Source organism: Monopterus albus, unplaced genomic scaffold (assembly GCF_001952655.1).
Source record: "Monopterus albus unplaced genomic scaffold, M_albus_1.0 scaffold143.1, whole genome shotgun sequence".
In the NCBI taxonomy this organism is placed as follows: Eukaryota; Metazoa; Chordata; class Actinopteri; order Synbranchiformes; family Synbranchidae; genus Monopterus; species Monopterus albus.
The window spans coordinates 194183-213787 of NW_018128023.1; the positions used below are offsets into that span (position 1 = coordinate 194183).

The following is a 19605-nucleotide window of genomic DNA, read 5'->3' on the forward strand; positions in this document are numbered from 1 at the left end:
GGACAGGGAAGCTGGTCAGAGTTGATGGAAAGATGGATGGATCTAAATAGAGGGCAATCCTGGAAAAAAACCTGTTAGAAGCTGCAAAAGACTCGTAACTGGGGCGGAAGTTCACCTTCTAGCAGGACAGTGACCCTAAACATGCAGCTAGAGCTACAATGGAATGGTTTAGAGCAAAGCATATTCATGTGTTAGAATGGCCCAGTCAAAGTCCAGACCTAAATCCTATTGAGAATCTGTGACAAGACTTGAAAATTGCTGTTCACAGACACTCTCCATCCAATCTGACTGAACTGGAGCTACTTTGCAAAGAAGAATGGGCAAAAATTGCAGTCTCTAGATGTGCAAAGCTAGTAGAGACGTACCCCAAAAGACTTGCAGCTGTAATTGCATCCCAATATAATACATTTAAGTTTGTGGTTGTAATGTGACAAAATGTGGAAAAATTCAAGGGGTATGAATACTTTTGCAAGGCACTGTATATCTGTCATTAACTGTCATTAGTTTTCTCTTTTTCCCAGCACCTTACACCTCAGTTCGGTCCATTCATGTTCAGCTTTCTTGACCAAAGTACTTCAAGCAGGGTGTTTTATTTCTTCTATCCAGGCAGTTTTGTCATCCCAAAGCTGGTGGGTGGGCCAGTGGTGCACAAAATAAATGACCATCCTAATTCTATTTGACATTCATCTAATGAGAACAAAATTTCTAGTATTAGAGGGACAAAGAGGTGCAATAGGAACTACTTGACAGTAATTGCCTGGCAGCCAGTCCACTCGCCTTGTCCATAAATCTCTATGGAATGGATTGGAGAGGAGTCATGATGGACTGATACTTCAGCTGAGTGATTACTTTTCATCCCCCAGGTGGTCACCTTCTTAATGACAAGGGTGATTACAGAGTTATAAAACTTTATTTGGGGGGGAAATAACATTTAAAATGTATCTTTTTTTTTACATTTTACCTGCAAACGCTGGATTTCAGAAGATCACAGTTCTTAGAGATTTTCTGTTATCTGATTAAAAGCTCCCTTTTTATTTTTTGAAAACTGCAGGAATAAAATTTGCTTTGTTAGGATCTAGGATATTATAGTTCTTTGTCTTAGTCCCAAATAGAAAGGAAATATTTAAGAAATAATACATTAGAGACTGGACTGAGTTGTTATTATTACTATTATTATCATTATTATAACATTATGTCCTAAAACTTGATTCATTTTGCAAAATACAGGTTGAAGCTCGTCAACTGTCATTGCATTTTGATTAAAATAACTCTAAATTCTGATGGGTGCATGGAAGTACTTGATGTTTTTCAGACTAGGTCCTGCACACTTTAAATTAGTGAGAGAGGCACAGACAAAACCAAAAAAATACAGAAATCTTTTGTGTGAAATGACCAAAACGGTTACAACCTTGATAAGTTATGTGTAAGAGGTAGAGGTAGGTAAGTGTTTCACTTTATATACAAGTCTTTTCTTATACCAGCCATTTATGTTGAGGACTATTTCTTGTTCATCCTCCAGGTTTACTATATTACTACTTCACACAGTTCAAATGACAGATCCTGCAGACCTGATACTGCAGGAGAGTTTCCATTTCTCCTGCTTCCTGCTGTTGCTAACAGTTAGGCCCTCCCATCCCTACCTGAAAACTACCTCAGGCTGTTACTCAAAATTGAGCTGCTCACAGCAAATCAGCCAGTGGACGTGCAGGGAAAACCCAATGATGAAATAAATGCTCCATCAGAGGTCGGCACTGACTCAGCACTTTAGAAAAACAGAATTCGTTAGAACTAAGTGAAACCTGTGGCCTGCATTGCAGACTATGGCTGCTTAAATGTAATGAGGCAGCCAAGTTTAGTTTGTTTCACCAATGCACACTTGGAAACTCCCAGAACTAAGCTGGATGGGTCGGTTTGTGCTCAACAAAATAGCAAAGATGTTACGCTAAGTGCAAGTATGACTTACAGTGAATCTAAGAACTCTATAGAAAGATAAAACTTGGAGTGGAGGCACCTGCACCCAACTTGGAGAGGAACCATTCATCCCGATCAACACAAAGCTTTAGTGCCAGTTCTCCCTAAGGCATTATGGGCAGGAGATTACATATCCCACATGATTACTATATGTAGGTACAGCAGTAGGTACAGTCATTGTGTTTGAGACTTAGGACACCAGTACAGTATAAGCACCCGTTTTCACTGTCTGTCCTCATTAGGAATAGTTTTCAGTTGGGTAAATATCCCAGCCTCTTCTTCGATCTGTTTGATGAAAAACAGCTGGGACCAATAGTCATCACACAACCTTTTCTGCTATAGCCAAAGCTGTTCTTAAAGCTCTTAATTGTTTTGAAATTCTCCCCTTGACGTTAATTTCTCTATTTTCTTTTCACTGGGAATTTCAGGGCTTTATTTCTAATCATTTCACTAGGGTAGATTTGCTCTCTGGCTTTGATGCTTAATGCTTCATTTTTAACAGCGTTGTTGGTCCACACGGGGACAACATTTTTTTTTTTCCATTAATACCTAACAGACAGAAACAAACTTTGTATCCCCCTCTGCCTGTCTACAGAATACCAAAGTCCTCAAAGACATTGAAGCTGGTGTTTTGGCGAGCTCATCTGTTAGCAAAGCTGACAGAATCTTGTAAAGAAATTCTTCTCAAGAGCTTTGAGATGATGCAGCTTTCCAAATTTCCTAATCAAATTATGGTTCAGCTTCTAGTAAATGCAGTGACATGTCTCTTGAAGCGCTGATATTCTTTTCTATCCATTTTTTCAGTTGTTTTTGTCCTATTTATTTTCTCTAATCACCAGAAATAGCTTTTTGTATATAAATCCTCACTATGTGGTACTTCCATATTCTGACTCACTCCTCTGTTTTATACCATTTGCATCATGTATTATACAGATGAAGCCTTATCAGCGCCTAACAGCAAGGGGACACACTACATCATCACGTAGAGACTGCAGTATCTGTAAACTGACGAGGAAACAAGGTCGACATGACAGTATTTTGACCTTAGCTGTACTGTAGTTTCTGTGGATGCAGGCAGAAAGGAAGATGTTTTGGTGATAAATATAGAAAACCATAAGCAGACTTAATGTCAAATATTTAATATTAAGGCATAGACATTTGGTTATGATGGAATATACTGTATTTGAGCCTAAGTCCCAAAAGTGGTAGAGCAAGAAAGTACTGGATCTTGTAATGTGATTCATACACTTTCCAGCCATCTACCCCCTTATAATACATAAATGGGTGCCATAATATATGGGTGGCATGCTTTTCTGTTTTTTCAACATTTTAAACATGCTGTAAATCCTAATTGTAACATTTCGTTCTTGGTGGTTTAACTTTTGCTGTCACCTATATTAAGAGTTCATTGAAGAGTCCAATTAAATCGCTTTAATCAGCCTTCAGATTTAGTGCAACTCCAGCAACTCATCCACTTTATTCCATATTAGATGTGAAAGGTTGTACCAGAGGTTTAGTATCTAGAATTTATTTTTGGTCAATTTTGCTATGCAAGCCTCTTGTAATTCACTAGATTTGGAGCAGGGATCGGGGTTGTTCTGGGGACAATATCTGCTGGACAACAGTATGGACCCATTTAGATGGCACTTCCAAAAATTCCAATCACAAAATCACACATTACAGATTTGTGCACAGGATGTACCTTCCTCCTTAGCAGCTCCATCTAATGAGACTAACATCATCTCCTAACTGTGAACACTGCCCCAGTGGTGACACAGGCTCTTTTTGTTTTTTTGCAGATATATTGGACTTGTCCAGGGATCGGACATTTTTGGAAAATAGTATCCATAACTCTGTCTGATCTACTAGATATCAAAGTGAAATATTGTCTAAAATTACTCTTATTGAACAATGCCTCCTCCATAGAGCTTTCATTTCATCAGAAACATGCACTTTGTTGGTTTGATAACAGCAAAAAAGATTTTAGCTTTTCGTTGGGACCCCCCAACATTCTCTTTCTGGAATAGTTGGCTACTGTCCTTATTAGATATAATTAGATATGTATAAAGATATATAATAAAGATGCATAATGCCAAATTCTCAACTATTAATTTCTGGATTTCTTTTGCCATCAAAGTGAAGGAGCTCCTACTCGCTTTCTTTTTGTCTTGATCTGTTAAAGCTAATTGTAAGGTACATTGCTGCCAAGGTGGTTGGTGGGGACACCTCCAGTCCTGCTTTTCGGCCCTGTTTTGTTACTTTAATTCACATTATACTGAGTGTTCAGACTCCCTTAAAGCTACAGTATTTCTTTTTCTGTAATACAACGGGCCGAAATATGTTTGTTTTTTTTACCTCACACTTGAACTTTGATTATCTTTCATATAACGTATTGAGCATTTAAAGAAATGGAGGATAATGGTTGTTGATATAGATAGGGGTCTCTTGATGGTCCTACACACACAAGGTTTTCTAGCTTCTGACTGACCAGATTTGCAAAAAGCTAATGGAGAATAGACAGGCTTAAGGGTTGCATTGAATGCTGGTATATCAAGGTCTGTGAGTTGAAGATGGAATTTATATGCTAACTACAAGGATACAGGTAAATTGTTGAAAAGACCTGAGCTGGTATGTTTTCTCTCACAGTTACTTAGGGTCTCTTAGTCATGTCCAGGTACAAATGTATTTATCCAAATTATCTGTGGAAATTTTCATTATGAAAGGAATGCCTGAATCTTCTTCTTTACTTGTCAGCATTTCCTGTGGTTGGTTGTTTGTTTTACTTTCTTAGGATTAGCTGGCCTAACTAGATCAAGTGCTAATTAAAAGTTATGTCTGTCTTAATTTACACTTGGTGACTTTGATAAGAGATACACAATATCTACATACTCATTATCTCTTACTAATATTATATAATTATACTAACACATAACCAGTGTTGTTAGGAACCATTAATATTCATATTGTTAAACATTTTAAAATCTGCACCTTTTTGTATGCTTAGGTTCCAGGTTTAAGGATTTTATTGTCAAGTCACCATATGTGCAGGACATACAGAAAATCGAAATACCGTTTCTCTCTCAGCTAGTATTGGGTGACATAACGTTTAGGAACTAAAATAGAATATAGTAGAATAAAAATAGAATAGAATAGAACAAGAACTGGATTGACATAACTAGGATAAATCTAAATGGTACAGCCAATAAGCTGTGACTCTTAACTGAGTATAGTCAGTGACATTAGTGCAAAACAATAATAGGAGATTGTCAGATGGCTCAGCATCACCAGGGCGTTGGTGATGAGGTGCAAATAGCATATGAGGTACACATGGACAGTATTGCAAGTGACTAACAGCAGCAGATATCCCGGCCAAAAAAAAAAAAAAACAGTCAGTAGCAGATTTACATAATATAATATAACAGATGGTAAAACAGCAGAGGTAGTTTTTCTTTTTTTTTTTTCACAACAGTCAGCAGCAGATTGACTTGTATTGAGAATGTATTGGGAATGTATTGAGTTTGTGCAACAGCAGGGCTAGTCTTCTAATATCTTTTTATGTTCTTTGGTGGGTTACAGTCCAGGGGCAAAGGGGGGAGCTAGTGAACAGTGTTCAGCATCCTCACAGCCTGATGGATGAAGCTGTTTTAAGTCTGGTGGAGTGGGCCTGAACACTCTGATGCCTTCTCTCTGAAAGCAGGAGTCTGAAATGAGAGTGTGTGGGGTGGGAGATGTCATCAGCAATGCTGATGGCTCTGCAGGTGAGGCAGGTGAAGATGTCCGTAAGGGAAGGCAGAGGGGTACCAGTGATCTTGCTGGCTGTTTTCACTATGTGTTGCAGCGTCCAGAACAGGCTCCGTACCACCATTAGGAAATTCTGTTATATTTTTGTGCAGCTACTGTGTATTTTATTTGACATACTGTAATTGCGGTAACATTTGCAGCACTGATTGCTGGTGATAGTTTCCTTTTATAAGCTTTTATAGGGAGTGTTCTCTGTTCACAGATATTTGTCTTTATATGATGCATATAATAGTTTGATTATATTTGTCTCTGACTCAAACTATTTAAATGAGGTCATATTTGCTTCAGGTGTAGCTGTAATAAGGAAATAATTATTGTTGTCAGTGAAGACCTCCTACTAACACTGGCCTGATTAAAGAAATCGCATAATTGCATGGCTTACTCCCTGTTAGATGAAAATACTTAATATTCATTAAATGAAATGTTAGTGTGCTCCTATGCAGTAGGCTCACTTTATGCAGCTTGATTAAGTCTATTGTAAAAGCAATTAGAGGGGAGAAACAGACAGAGCTGCAACAACATTTCATAAAGAATATGATCTGCATTTTGTAATTGAGCTCAGGAGTGGACCGTTTTTAAGCAGCTCCAGTGGACTTGTTTTTGTGTGACAGTATCTCGAGTCAGGATCTTTTATCAGTGCACGGCTTTCTGTTCCGCTGTACTGGTGTTGAACAAATTGTACCCTGCAGTGCATCCTCCGGGGAGGATGCTAACCTTGTTTATTACTAGCAGGACCTGAAAATTACTTTTTGCCTCACTGACTAAAGAATCTGTTGGTTTTGAGAGTAACAGCCCTTTCAGAGTTTTCCCAAAACAAAACATGGCAAAATTCACAAAATTAAATTGAATGCAAAGAATCTGTAAATGCCATGAACTTGTCCTAATTTGATTGCTGACTTTGTATAGTCTCTTAATTTCACATAGTTCTTTCTGTAAATATTTGATTTATTGTAAAATGTTCATATTCAAAAAAAGAGGGGCCTTTTTTCACCATTTTTTGCATATGTTGCTGATGTAAACATACTTTTAACGGCATTTTATACATAATATACTATTACTAAATACAACACTACTGAACATTTAGACCACAGATTGTGCCTTTATTATGTTATTCAGAATATTTGTATTCAACACACAGTCTGACTTGAGTCATGAGAAATCAGTACGTCTCCAGCCTAGAGACGTGGAGGCAGCTTAACAGTGGCCCAAGATGTTTACGGTAGTCACAGTGACTAATGGTCCAGGAAGCTTTTTTGTTGGGATAGTTTTTGTAAAGTAACCCTTCTTATTTGCCATGGGGTGCTGCTTATACTTGCAAAAGTTCTCTGTCTTCATTTCTTGAGATTTCACAAGGTCACTCAGCACCTTAGGTTCTTTGTTGGCATTAAACCGAGTCAAAATTAATGATCATGTAAGTTGGCGCACTGAGGTAAATCTCTTCACAGTGAGAGGAGAGATGAAAATGAAAATTTTCTTCCCATAACCTGCCAAATGGATGTTGGCTTTATAGAAAGAAAGCCTTCTTTGGCCATTTGTTCAATTTCCTCTGAAAAGTTGTTTCATTTGTGAATCTCTGTTGAGTGAATGGTGTCATCTCAGTCTTTACCTCTGACTCTGGCTAATGGACCAAACACAGTTTGAGAGCAGTTCATTAGGACAGTTCCCTCATGCTTGGATGCACAGAAGAAGTACTTCATACTGTTTTCATAATAAACTCAATGCAGCATCTCATGACCACTAATACCAGGTTTATGTTAATTTTGCATTTGTCAGATCGTTGATTTCTTACATCTTTTATTTTTCTCATTGTGAACAGGAAACCGTTAACAATTAGTGACTCTGTAGGGATTTAATGTCACATGCTAATTACGTGTCAGTGTTAAACATATTTAGCATGAGTGCAGGTAGCATATGAAAGGTTAAGTCATTATCATTGATAGCAGTTATATTTTCATCTGAAAGCACATAATGAAAACTATTAACTATTATTTTATATTGTCTATGTAACAGATTGACTGCACTCCACTCAAAGCACTTTTACTGCCTCAGTGTAACAGCAGAGAAACTGCTGTTCAGGTTTAAACATATATATTCAGCAGCTGCAGGATGTTAATCAAATTGAGTATGACCTCTTCACTGTAAATTAGGCTATATGGAAAGGTCTGCTTCATTCCTCACATCTCCGCCCTTGTATGACTGAAATATCTATCCCTGGCGTTCAGCTTGTCCAATATGGCATTCTTTTGTTCATACTTGGCAAAGCAGCAAACACATGGAGTTAGTTTACTTCTGTCTGGCTGTGGTTATTTGTTATCTTGACTGTCATTGTAAAACTCGAATTATAATTGTTTATGCAGTCATATCTGAGGATATCAAGTACAAAATGAACACCGTAGGTCCTTCATAATGACTCATAAAATGAGATCTTTATATACAGCATGAAGCTATTTTCAAAGGCTTAAATCATTAAGATACATTTTTATCTCTTTTTGTGATCAGATATTTAATCTTTCATTTGTTGGAGGAAAAGCTTTCTGATCTAAACCTCATTTACATTTATTGCCAGATTAATATGGGCAGAAGCATTTGAATTGTATGTGAGTATCTGTATCCATTATTTCAGCATGCTAGATGTACAAGTGTCGGATGTGCTTTGTGTATTTACCCCCAGAAGTCATTTAAATAGTCAGTGCCTCCAAAGGAAACAACAGTAGGAAAGTATGTTAATGCTATTCCATCAAATCATGATTGCCTTTGTGAGCAGCTAATGATCATAGATGAAGCATCTGATCAACTAATAAACATGAAATAGGCAGTCAGGGGTGATACTGGCTGTCACCCCAACCAGGTGAAAATATAAAACCTTGTTGAGGTTGCCAGAAATAATAGAAGTTTGCAGCACATCTAAAATTGTGTTTGCACTCATGTTCTCACCTAGGAAAAGTGGGTATATAAAACCCTAAATGTCATGAATGTGTGTGTTTTTTTTTCTTTTACACCTTTTGTTTTCAGCCTAGCTGTTGCTTTTACCTGAAGAATCCCCACAGAGTTTTCTCCATCTGAAAAAGAAACATGACTTTTCTCCCGACAGTCTTTCAGAAGCCCTCTTTTTCTTTTTTTGAATAAAGTGTTTATGCTGCAGGGGCACAGTCAATGAAAGGTCAAGCCTCATGTGGAGTGATTAAGAATACACCAATTCAGACGTTGCTGTAATGTCACACTAATGTAACCAAAGCTGACCTACTAGTGTGACTTTCATAATGCAACCCAGTGATTAAAAGTTGGTGAAAATGCAGCAGAATGAACAAGAACACACTGTAAGAAATGAAACTGGTTAGTGATTGTTTTGGTGGCGTTTTTGATAAAAATATTTTCATAGAAAGTATATCTTATACCTACAGTTGGTTTTTACCTGAGCAACTTGTGTTCAAATACACAATATTTAAAGTAAGCTTATTCGTGTAGAGGTACATTTGGAGATGTTATTGCAAATGATTAGTCAAAGGCTTGACTGAATTTATTTCTTGTTTTCCTACTTGGAAAGATGGGAGAGAGGTCTGGATCTGTATTGCAAGTACCCGTGCAGATGGATGTCTTGGCCAGCTGATACTTTTTTTATTTACATTGTTGTTATTGAGTTATCTTTTATCTGAGATTGTCAATGTTTTTTTCTGCATGTTTGTGTGCATGCCTGGGACGTCGCCCATACAAATGACTTCCAGCCACTGCTGCAAAGCAGTTTTTTTTGTTTGTTTGTTTGTTTGTTTGCTTTTGATCTTGTTCCAAATCTTAAATTATTTGTCACCGTTAGAGCTGGGTACTAACGGCTTTTCTGGATTAACTCCATAACCTCTGCATGTTTGTCACATTGAAGTAACTCATCACAGTGATTTGTCACCTTACTAGCATCGTTGTGGTTTCAAATTAACTTGATCACGCACTATGATATAAGATCTTAACAAATTTATGAGGATAAAAGTAACATGATCTTAACCAGAATAGAGATGTTGTAGGAAAATTGGAATTAGTCTTTGTTTTTGTTTTTTTAAGAAAAACACATTTTCCAACTTGTAATAAGTTTATTTTCAACACAACAGCCCAGTTTTAAACTTCAGAATGTCATTGCTATTATCAGTGAGATGCAGGGATTTTACCAGTACAAACGAATGAAAGCATGAGCTCTATATAATCCTGAAAAGTACCAAGTATAAAGCACCTATACATCTTGGTGATTAAATTAAGGAGCTATAAAACAGTGAAAAATATGTTTATTGAGAGCTTCAGTTGTTCTCTCTTTGCCTCGAGTGTAGAATAATTACACTTTCAGCATGTTCTGCTGTATACAGGCCAAGGATTTGGTACTTTGGCGCAGCCTCTGCAGTGTGCAAAAGATCAATGGATATATTTTGTCCTATCTTTTCATTTGCATACAATTTTACGAAGAAATAATGTACAAATTATTTTAAACTTTGTAATCAGATGCTCAACCTTATTAAAAATGTAACTGACTTGCTCATTAAGTTATGTACGGTTTCTAATGTTTAATTTAATGTGCTGAGGAGTGTTGCATTCCATTTAATGTTTTTTTTTTTTATTCTTTGACTTTCAAACAGCGTTTTTATTTGCAGAGATGCTCTTGGGAGAGATATATTGCACCCTACATAGAGAAGCTTTTATATCCTCTCCACTGTAAAAGTAATAGAAATCAAGCGTTAATCCTCTGAATGTGATAAAATGTCCTTTCAAGCTGATAATGGTTTCTGCAGTACTGAAGGGGTTGAATTGAATTGAGGGAAGTTAGAGGTTTGGAGAAGGTGCTGCAAACAAAAGGTGCTGCATACAGCAGGAGAGAGTATTGTTCTACAATGTCTGGGCCATACACTGTCTGCACAGTGGACTGTTAATGCATCTTATTTAAAACTGTCACCATTTTGTCTACAATGCAGATATTTGTTGTTTTTTTTTACACTTTCTTATTTGATGTTTTATGAATTTTTACAGTCAGTGGATAACTTAGCAGTGATGTAACCATTTATTTGCATATTATGCTTTGATTGACAGACTTCCTTATTATAAAATAGCTCATCTCTACTTCTAGCTACTTCATGCAGTAATAAAAGTTGCCTTGTGGTTATTTGGAATAGTGGTGTTTGTACACAATTTTAGACCCAGCTTTCACAGGAGCGGAGCGTGTAAGTAGATGATATGGTCCAGCATTAATATGTCCCATTTATTCATTACTTGCATGATTGCTATCGATCTGCCAGGGACTGTTTCAGCAGGTTTGCAGCTGTAAAGTGCAGTTGAGCCATTGTGCTACATCATGCCATCCAGACATGCTTTATTCATTATATGAGGTGCCTTGTTTCATGGAATCTCATTGCCTTTGTATACAGATACAGATTATTGTGATTTATGGGAAGGGATTTAGGTTGAAATCTTTCTTTTATGTTTCAGTTGTTTTTCAAATGAAGGGATAAAGAGTTTGCTGGATGGAGGAGTGTAGTAGAATATATCAAAAGGAAGATAAACACAGGCAGCTGAGGAGTGTTTGGTCAGCAGAATGTTAGAGCAGGTAGGCTTTGGATGTGACTGAGCTCCACAAGGTTTATTTCTGATTATGCTTTCCCACCAGAGTACAGGTAAATGTTTTCTTTGTTGAGCAGGTAAAATGTTTCTCTTATGTGAAAACAACTGTAGGATGATGCTCTTTCCACTACACAGTTTCACAATTAACACTGATAGTTAGAAGTAATTTAATTCATATAGTATTTTATCCTGCACTACAGTACCTCTGCCACCTGCTCACCTGACATCTCTGGCTTTTTATAGACATATATATATAACAGGGTCTAAGAATCCCCTGAAATTATCAATGTATAAAATATAAATTAACATAATGTACATTTTTACTTTTTTTAATCTTCTCATCCCTCATCTGTGCATCTTCAAGGAGACAGTAGGGGAGAATGCCGGAGTCCATGGCCCAGCAGAGGACAGGAAGGAGAAGGTGCCCAGCCCCCATCTCAGTCATCTGGTGGTCCTTACTAACAGTGGGACCCTGTATGGGCTAGCCCAAAGGGTGGTGGCCACTGAGTCTCTGTAAGTCCCCTCTACACACTCAAGTAAAAGCAAGAACAACTGACAAAGTACTCAGCACAACTCTGCATCATAAACCATGCAATAATTTATAGTGAATAATTATAAAATAAGCAATAGAGTTGCACCTTAAGACAACACAAAGCTGTATTAGTCTCTGTTCCTCTGGTATGAAGGAAAAGATTATGAAACTAGTGCTTGTTTCCTTGTCATTTGTGTGTCCAGCTGGTGTGATTTAAGTTGGCAGTTAAATTAATTGAAACATTTTCCCTCATCACATTAAAGAGGAAGGTTTTTGCCCACTGCCTCGACTCAAGGTGGTCATATTTTCATTAGACAGTGTTACAGCCCGGCCATATGAAATATAGTTTTCAAAATTCACATCAATAATTCCAGCTGAATTGAAAGAAGTAGAGAGAATTCCTACATTTTTCCCTATAATTTACTATTTGTATTCAACTCGGTCTCTCTTGCTGATTTATTTTCTCTTTCTTGCTCCTTATTCTTGCTTCTCTAATTATTCTTCCCGCTGTTTCTCATTACTTTCTACATCCACAAACTACACAAAAGTGCCCTCCTACATAATTAGGTCAAACTATCGTCATTGCTGACAATGCTTAGATCTTGAGAGGTCTGCAGTGTACAATAGCTTTATAATGAAAGTCTGCAAAACACAGGCCCAGATGACACTCCTGCAAAAAATGCTGAATAGGCTTGCACTCACAAAATATTTCATGTATTCTGCCAGTATAATGCACCCACTCAGAAGAATAATCAAAGGAAAATGCAAAGGTGAAAATAGTTATTGGGTAAAGTTTGAAAGAAAATGACTCTGGTGAGAAAAGGGACCGAGATCTTTTCTGAGCAGAACTGCATGAAAAGTTTCTCTGTTAGAAAAGGTGTTTATCAAAAGCCGGCTACCTTCAGTGTGTACTGTGAGCACCTATGGCATCCACATTAGATACCATTTCAAATGTCATCTCTGGGGGAAAAGAAAAACAACTCAGTTGTTCACCAATAAAGTGGCCAAATCAATGAAGTGTGAGAAACCCTGAGTGCAAGTTGAAGATCGGAGCTTCGTAAAGGGGCCATCTCACTGCGGTTTTCCCTTGCTTGTTGTTCAGGTGTCATATTTTCTACAAGTGTGATCAGATAAGTGTGAACTACAGGATGTTTTATCCCCATCCACACCACACTGTTGTCAAAGTAAACACCAAATGCTCCATGAAAAGAACAGGTGTGCAGTGGCCTCATTTATAGGGTGCTGGCTGTGTTTAATGAAGTCCTTTCAGATTTAGTGTTAACCAGAAAGCATTTAAGGCAAGAATATTAATTCCTACTTTTAATATAAGGATTTCTGCTAGAGTTCCCAGTACTAACTGTTGTGCAGCATCCTTACAAAGGGTATGTTAATGGAGCATCAATGTAGCCAGCCACTGTTACCTGTGTATACTATGTAATAATAATAAGTAATGAGAAATGGCAGTAGAGGAATAGCTAAGACATGTTTGTTGGTAATTTAGTGTCCCCATTTTACTGGTAGTTACTGTGTATGGTAGTTTTTGGCCTGACTGTCATAAGTGTATGGCTCTAAGGATGAATTTGCTTGTTTGGTGTCTGAATGAGTTCACACCAAAACTGGGTTGTGGAATCTGCCGACAGCATTTTCGTCTTAGTCTTGTTTTCCTCTCTTTATTAGCGCTATCCAATCAGTTGTTTTGCTGTTGACACGGAACTGTAAAGAACCCTCTGTGAGTCGTGCTGTACCGCAGCAGTTGTTCTTGTTAAACTTTGAACTTGACCCTGTATTTCAGCCCACTCAAGTCTGCTCTCTTGGTTTTCTTTATAACCTTTTTTTACCCAAACCATTGAGCAGCCCCACTCAAGTTAGATTATTAGATCTGTCCACAATGGGTTTTTTCTGTATTTGTATTCTCAGTATTTTCAAGAGTAATTTATATTCACTCATTGTAAAACCTGCTGCTTGATTTTTTCTTTTTTTTTTTTTGGACATACTGTAGATGATAGTGTGAGAGGTGAGACTTGGAAATAGTTGGAAATCAGAAGTACTTTTCAGAACAGAGAGACCTTTGATCCAAGGGACCAGATGAGCATTTATGTTGTGACAACACAGGATAAAATTATCACAGGATAAAATAGATTGCTCCAGCAACAGAGACTGATGTTGCTATTCAAAAAGGACAGGTAATTATATTGAGAGAAAATGCTCTGCGGTTTTAAGGTATCATCAGTAAAGGTGAACATATGTAACATCTGTACACAATAGCTTACAAGTTGTGCTGATTAACATTTCTCACTTGATCAAATTGACAGGCCATATCTACACCTGGAACATCTAAGAAGCCACAGACTTTACCTTGTGCCTTCTCAGCTGTTTTCCATCAAGTCTGTCGCTGTTTGTCAAACAAGAAGGGCTGAGCTTTAATATTAGTTATAGTAGTGTTATGAGCCGAGCATTCACTGTGCTTGTGATGTTCTGAGAGAATGGTAAAGATTTAATGTAATGTTTTGTGAAGAAGCCCGGCTACAATCTCTAAATGCCAGTTGCTCTAGTTCAGGTCTTCAAATCTAAATTCAATCAAAAGTAAAGTCAGCGTTTGTTAACAGATGTGTCAATCTCAACAGCTACAAAAACAAGTCATAGTAATTGCATATTGTTATGTGCCACACCAGAATGTTTTTCAGACCTTATTATGCCACTATTGTCATGACTTAAATGGCTATTTCTGTTTGTTTGTTTTTTCACAGTGTGTTTCTGGCTGAACAGTTTGAGTCCCTTCAGTCCCACCTGGACACGATGATGCCTGCAGCTAAGAAGCCTTTTCTGCAGCAGTTTTATTCCCAGGTATTGTATACATACCAGTGTTGTAGTCGAGTTACTAAACCTTGAGTCCGAGTCGAGTCTCGAGTCCCCAGTATTGGAGTCCGAGTCACCAAAGAACAATCTGAGTACTCGCTACCCGAGAGCCGAGTCCAAGTTGAGTCTCCATTGCCCGAGTCTAAGTCATCATTGACATTTAACACAGCTGACAGAGCTGTCAACATTTTAAAAGGAGTTTACGTACTGTGTGTGACGCAATTACCAAATAAATGCACTCGTAGAAACACGCACCACTTGGAAGAGAACAGTGTGAATACCACTGTCAATATCTTATGCCAAATTATTGTGGGCTTTTACTACAGATGCACCTGCTGTATTTCAGTTTTCTTGGCCAATTCCTTTTTTCTACTGACCTGCTGATTCCAATTTTCATTCATTCTAAGAACTGTAATTAACAGCACACACAGACATAACTTTGCTTTAATGAAAAATTTTATTGTAATAATAACAAAACGTATTAAAATTTTACATTTCCACTTTCTCTCTTTTTTTCTAAGAAACTAAAAGTGCAATATTTGTACTTCTCCCAATATAAACAAATGCACCAGGTAATAGAAACAAGAATATCTGTTAGTACTGAGCACAGTTCTCTTTTAAGTGTATGAAGTTTGTATTTGCTGTGTTTTACCACTGGTTGGACACACTGTACATATACATGCATTTCATGTGTAGCCAGTAATTCCCTCACTGTGCATTATTTGTTGGTGATTTGGACATAGTTTCCCTTGTCCAAGGTGTTTCTGTACGTCCCTCTGTGTGCTGCTTGTACACTTGTACGCTTCCGATGCCTGAGTGAAAAGGCGCCTGGTCCAGACATGAGCGCCAGCCTTGCACACGCTATGTTTTGTATAGTACTGCTTAACAGTTTTCATCAATATGAAGCTTATATTATGAAAAATACAAACTTCATCCTATCAGAGTCTAACAGGTCATTTAAAAAGGAGCACACATCACGTACAATATGCAGTGGATTTCATTTGATGTGCTCTAAAAACATATTCCATTTGTATCCACTCCTTCATTTGTCACCACCATGCTTGCTTTTTTTTTTTAAAAGCACATTTCTCCTTAGAGACAAATAGACAGAACTGCAACCTGGCATTCAGTCCTGTTCTCAATCAACAAATAAAATTGCCTGTCACTCAGAATCACTCTGACGTCTCCTCTGCAGACTTTTCTTTATTTGTTCACTTGACATTTCAAATGGTGGGGTACACAGACATGGCTGTCTTCTGCAAGTGATGACGTCATGTTACTTGCGCAAGTTTTATTGACATTTACTGCTTACTTGACATTCATAAACATGTCAAATATGATGCGCTAATACATGCATTCTGCTTGTCTTACTCAGACAGTGTCTACAGCCAGTGAACTACGGAAACCAATTTACTGGATCGTGGCAGCCAAGGCCATCGACTATGAGCAGATGTTGCTCTTGATGGCTGGCGTTAAATGGGACATTAGGGAAATCATGTCCCAGCACAATGTATATGTGGATGTCCTGTTAAAGGTAACATCACCTAAGAAATGGATATGTTGATGTATCATGTGATATGTTAGTGGTTCATGAATAGACACACAAAGAGTAGTGGATCATAAAATGGACTGAATGGGATCAAAGCAGCATTAAATGATTTATTCTTTACCTTTTCATGGCACGGAGTGTAAAGTTGTTATGATGAACATTGCAAACAGTTACCCATTTACACATCCAGCAGACACAGAACAACAACAGCAATAAAACTAATTTGTAAAAGCAGTGCAAGTAAAAATCACAGCAATAAAACTGATTTGTAAAAGCAGTGCAAGTAAAAATCCAAAACAATGAACTGAAAGATACTAAAATGATTTTATAACTCTGGGGAACTACAGAGTTATAAAAGATCACAATTCGGTTTGTTCATCAATACACTCAATGTCTTTCATATTACATGTAGTGATTTGATTTATTATTATAAAAATATTGATTAGTGCAGCTTTAAAGAGTTCAAACTTTGTCACATTGCAAGTTTTCAGGGCAAATGTTAGTCACAGTACTACTTGTTTATTTGTGCTGCATTAAGTTCAAAGACAAGGATGAAGACATCATTGCAAGATTTGAGATATTAGGCAAACCTCTTACCGTTAAGATTGTTGCATCATTTATGCCACTAAGACTCAGCTGAACATAAATGATGATACCCAGACTACTGGTATGCTTATTAAAGTCCTTCTCCCTGACCCTGTTTTAATGTAATGTACATTAAGAAAAAGCTCAGAAGTTCTCAAATGCTTCTTTTTCCCCACAAACAAGTACTCATTTTTTTTGTATCCTCTGAGTGTCATGCAATAACCACGCTACACAAAAGTTTAACACACAAAATAATAAATTTGCTTTTATCTAGAGGGGATTTCCCTCAGTTTTTCATTGTATTTGTCAAGTACAATCTTCATTTACATAAAATATTAGCCTGTAATCCACTTAAGGTCAGGAACTCTTAAGTTTCTTGTTGTTTCCTGTGATTTTAAATTCATTTTGTGCCCTTTATGATTATTTGGGAAAGGGTTTATTAAAAGGTACTCTGTTGAGAGTCTAATAAAGCCCTAGAAGTTTCAGCATTGTTAAATACGTTTGAGCTCATCAAACTGGAAGTGGAAATTTGCCACTAAATGTGTGGCTTTATGGATGCTGGCTACTTTTCCTTAGAAATTTTGCATGGGGTGGGGTTTTCTGCCGTGTTCCGTTCTGAGACAGAAAGGTCTGCGGGGCTGTCTGCGGTCTGAAATCCTGAACAGACCAGCACCACAAGAAGAAAACCTTATAAATCTGGTAATGGTTCACACATTAAATCACATATGTTGTTGAGATCCCCTCGAAATTTTTAAATTACCTAAACACATCTGTACTATTAATAAATTTTCAGGCATCAGTTTACAGTTAGAGATTACTTACAGCTTATGCAAGAAATACTCACCTTTGACTTTCTGGATGACTTGTAGACCTTTGGCACTGGCAGCTTTGCAGTTAAGCCTTATTAATTTAGCTTATGAGCTGAATTGTCTGTGGGGGAAATCTCTGCCTCGCTGGTCTAGTTTAAACATCAGACAGTGTGAAAATGGTGCAGCTGATGGACGGACATGGTGCATATTACAACTTGCATACACTTTTCCCCATCAGGCGCTGATAGCCTTCTCTGCCAACTTGTCAGACACTCTTGATTCATATGGATTGTGTTGTGTGCAGTGACTGAAAAGAGTGGGCTATGTTTTGTTGTACTGCACATGGGAGAATATTTTATTCATGAAGTCAGGTTGATCACTAGCATTCAACAATGACACTGATTTGCATATAAAGTGGCAAGGAAATGCAGCAGCCTCAGAATGAGTTCATTGACAAAATGCGTAAATCAGAAACTATTGTGAGACTGTTTATGAATGAATAACATTTTGTTCTTGGGTGCAAAGGTAATGAGAGTGCACGTCTTAAAATTCAGGTTCATTGTTCCAACTTGATGCAGTTTGAATTAAAGTCGTCATATTTGTAAACACACTAGGAAACTGCATACACCTCCTGAGGCACATCCAACATATTTGTATGTACGCACTTTATATACTGTACTTTTCACCTTATAAACTGCAACATATCATAATAGTATAATGTCAGAGTGCACTGAGTTCATGTGTTTGGCATTACTGAAACATCAATACATGGCACATACTGTTTGGTTTTGGCTCATTTGTTTATTAATATCATCCTGCAGCCTGCATCTTCCTCTGGTTTGCCTTTATTTTTTTTGTTAAAATGTAAAAGAGAGAACATTCATAACAGCACTCACACTCGCTCTTTTTTCACCTCAAGTAGCCTATGTATGAAGAGTTAAATGAATAGGTAGGCTAGGGGTCAACTACCAGAGGTTGCATGTACAGCACATCAAAAAAGTTGATGAATGGCTGCAATATGGATGGTCACAAACTTCAACAGCAGTACATGAATGAATTATATTTAACACATGGTGTGTGGTGGATTCAGACTACAAACCTCTAATGCACTTGAAATAACTGGGTTGTGTAATTCACAGCATGAAGCAGATTTAGAGCACAGTTCATTTCTCCAAGTTAAGACTGGGAAGCTGGTGTTGGGCTTCTTCCAAGTACACAGAATAGCTTAAAGTGAATTTGGGAAATATGTTGCTGTTCATGAAGACATTTATTCTGTTTAGACCTTCCAGTTGGGAATCAACGATGTATTGGTCCCAGAGTGGCATGCCTTCTGTGTAGAGCAGACTGTGGCTTTAGATGTGTAAAGCTGTGCTAATAAATGTCTTATACTGTATAGCATGTGCAGTAGGAATGTGTTTGATTTCATGTGGCTCTACCTACATAAGAAATTCCACACTGATTATTCATTGTTTCCAATGAAAGAAATCCTTCCCTTGAGGTTCATTTATTTGTGTGGTTTTTTCTTAACACTCACATTAACTCTTTAATGTGCCTCACCTCTTTCTCCTTCATCTTCTTAGGAGTTTGAGCAGTTTAACAATCGGCTGGGTGATGTTTCCAGACATGTGCGCATCCCGCTGCCTGTGTCCAACGTGCTGTGGGAGCACTGCATTCGTCTGGCCAATAGAACTCTTGTAGAAGGGTAAGAAAGTCCTAAAACAACTCTTTAGCATCAAGGTAATGTGTTTTCATGAAACTCTACATGTGCATTTGTCCTTCAGCATCGGATGAAAAGACAATAATGTGCTGTCCCTGTGTGGTACAGTGAGGAACAGAAGTATTTGAACACCCTGTGATTTTGCAAGTTCTCCCACTTAGAAATCATGGAGGGGTCTGACATTCACATTGTAGGT

The 19605-nt window shown here is 37.6% G+C and overlaps 1 protein-coding gene across 2 annotated transcripts in view; it reads left to right on the plus strand.

Annotated features, from left to right (window-relative positions):
• Nucleotides 1–19605, plus strand: part of vps50 (VPS50 subunit of EARP/GARPII complex) — a 101952-nt gene that overhangs the window by 76504 nt on the left and 5843 nt on the right. For both annotated transcript variants that reach the window (XM_020614218.1, XM_020614219.1), the window contains 4 exons: nucleotides 11726–11874; nucleotides 14641–14737; nucleotides 16125–16283; nucleotides 19273–19394. In XM_020614218.1, the coding sequence (XP_020469874.1) occupies nucleotides 11726–11874; nucleotides 14641–14737; nucleotides 16125–16283; nucleotides 19273–19394 (527 nt within the window). The remainder of the gene's footprint in view (nucleotides 1–11725; nucleotides 11875–14640; nucleotides 14738–16124; nucleotides 16284–19272; nucleotides 19395–19605) is intronic.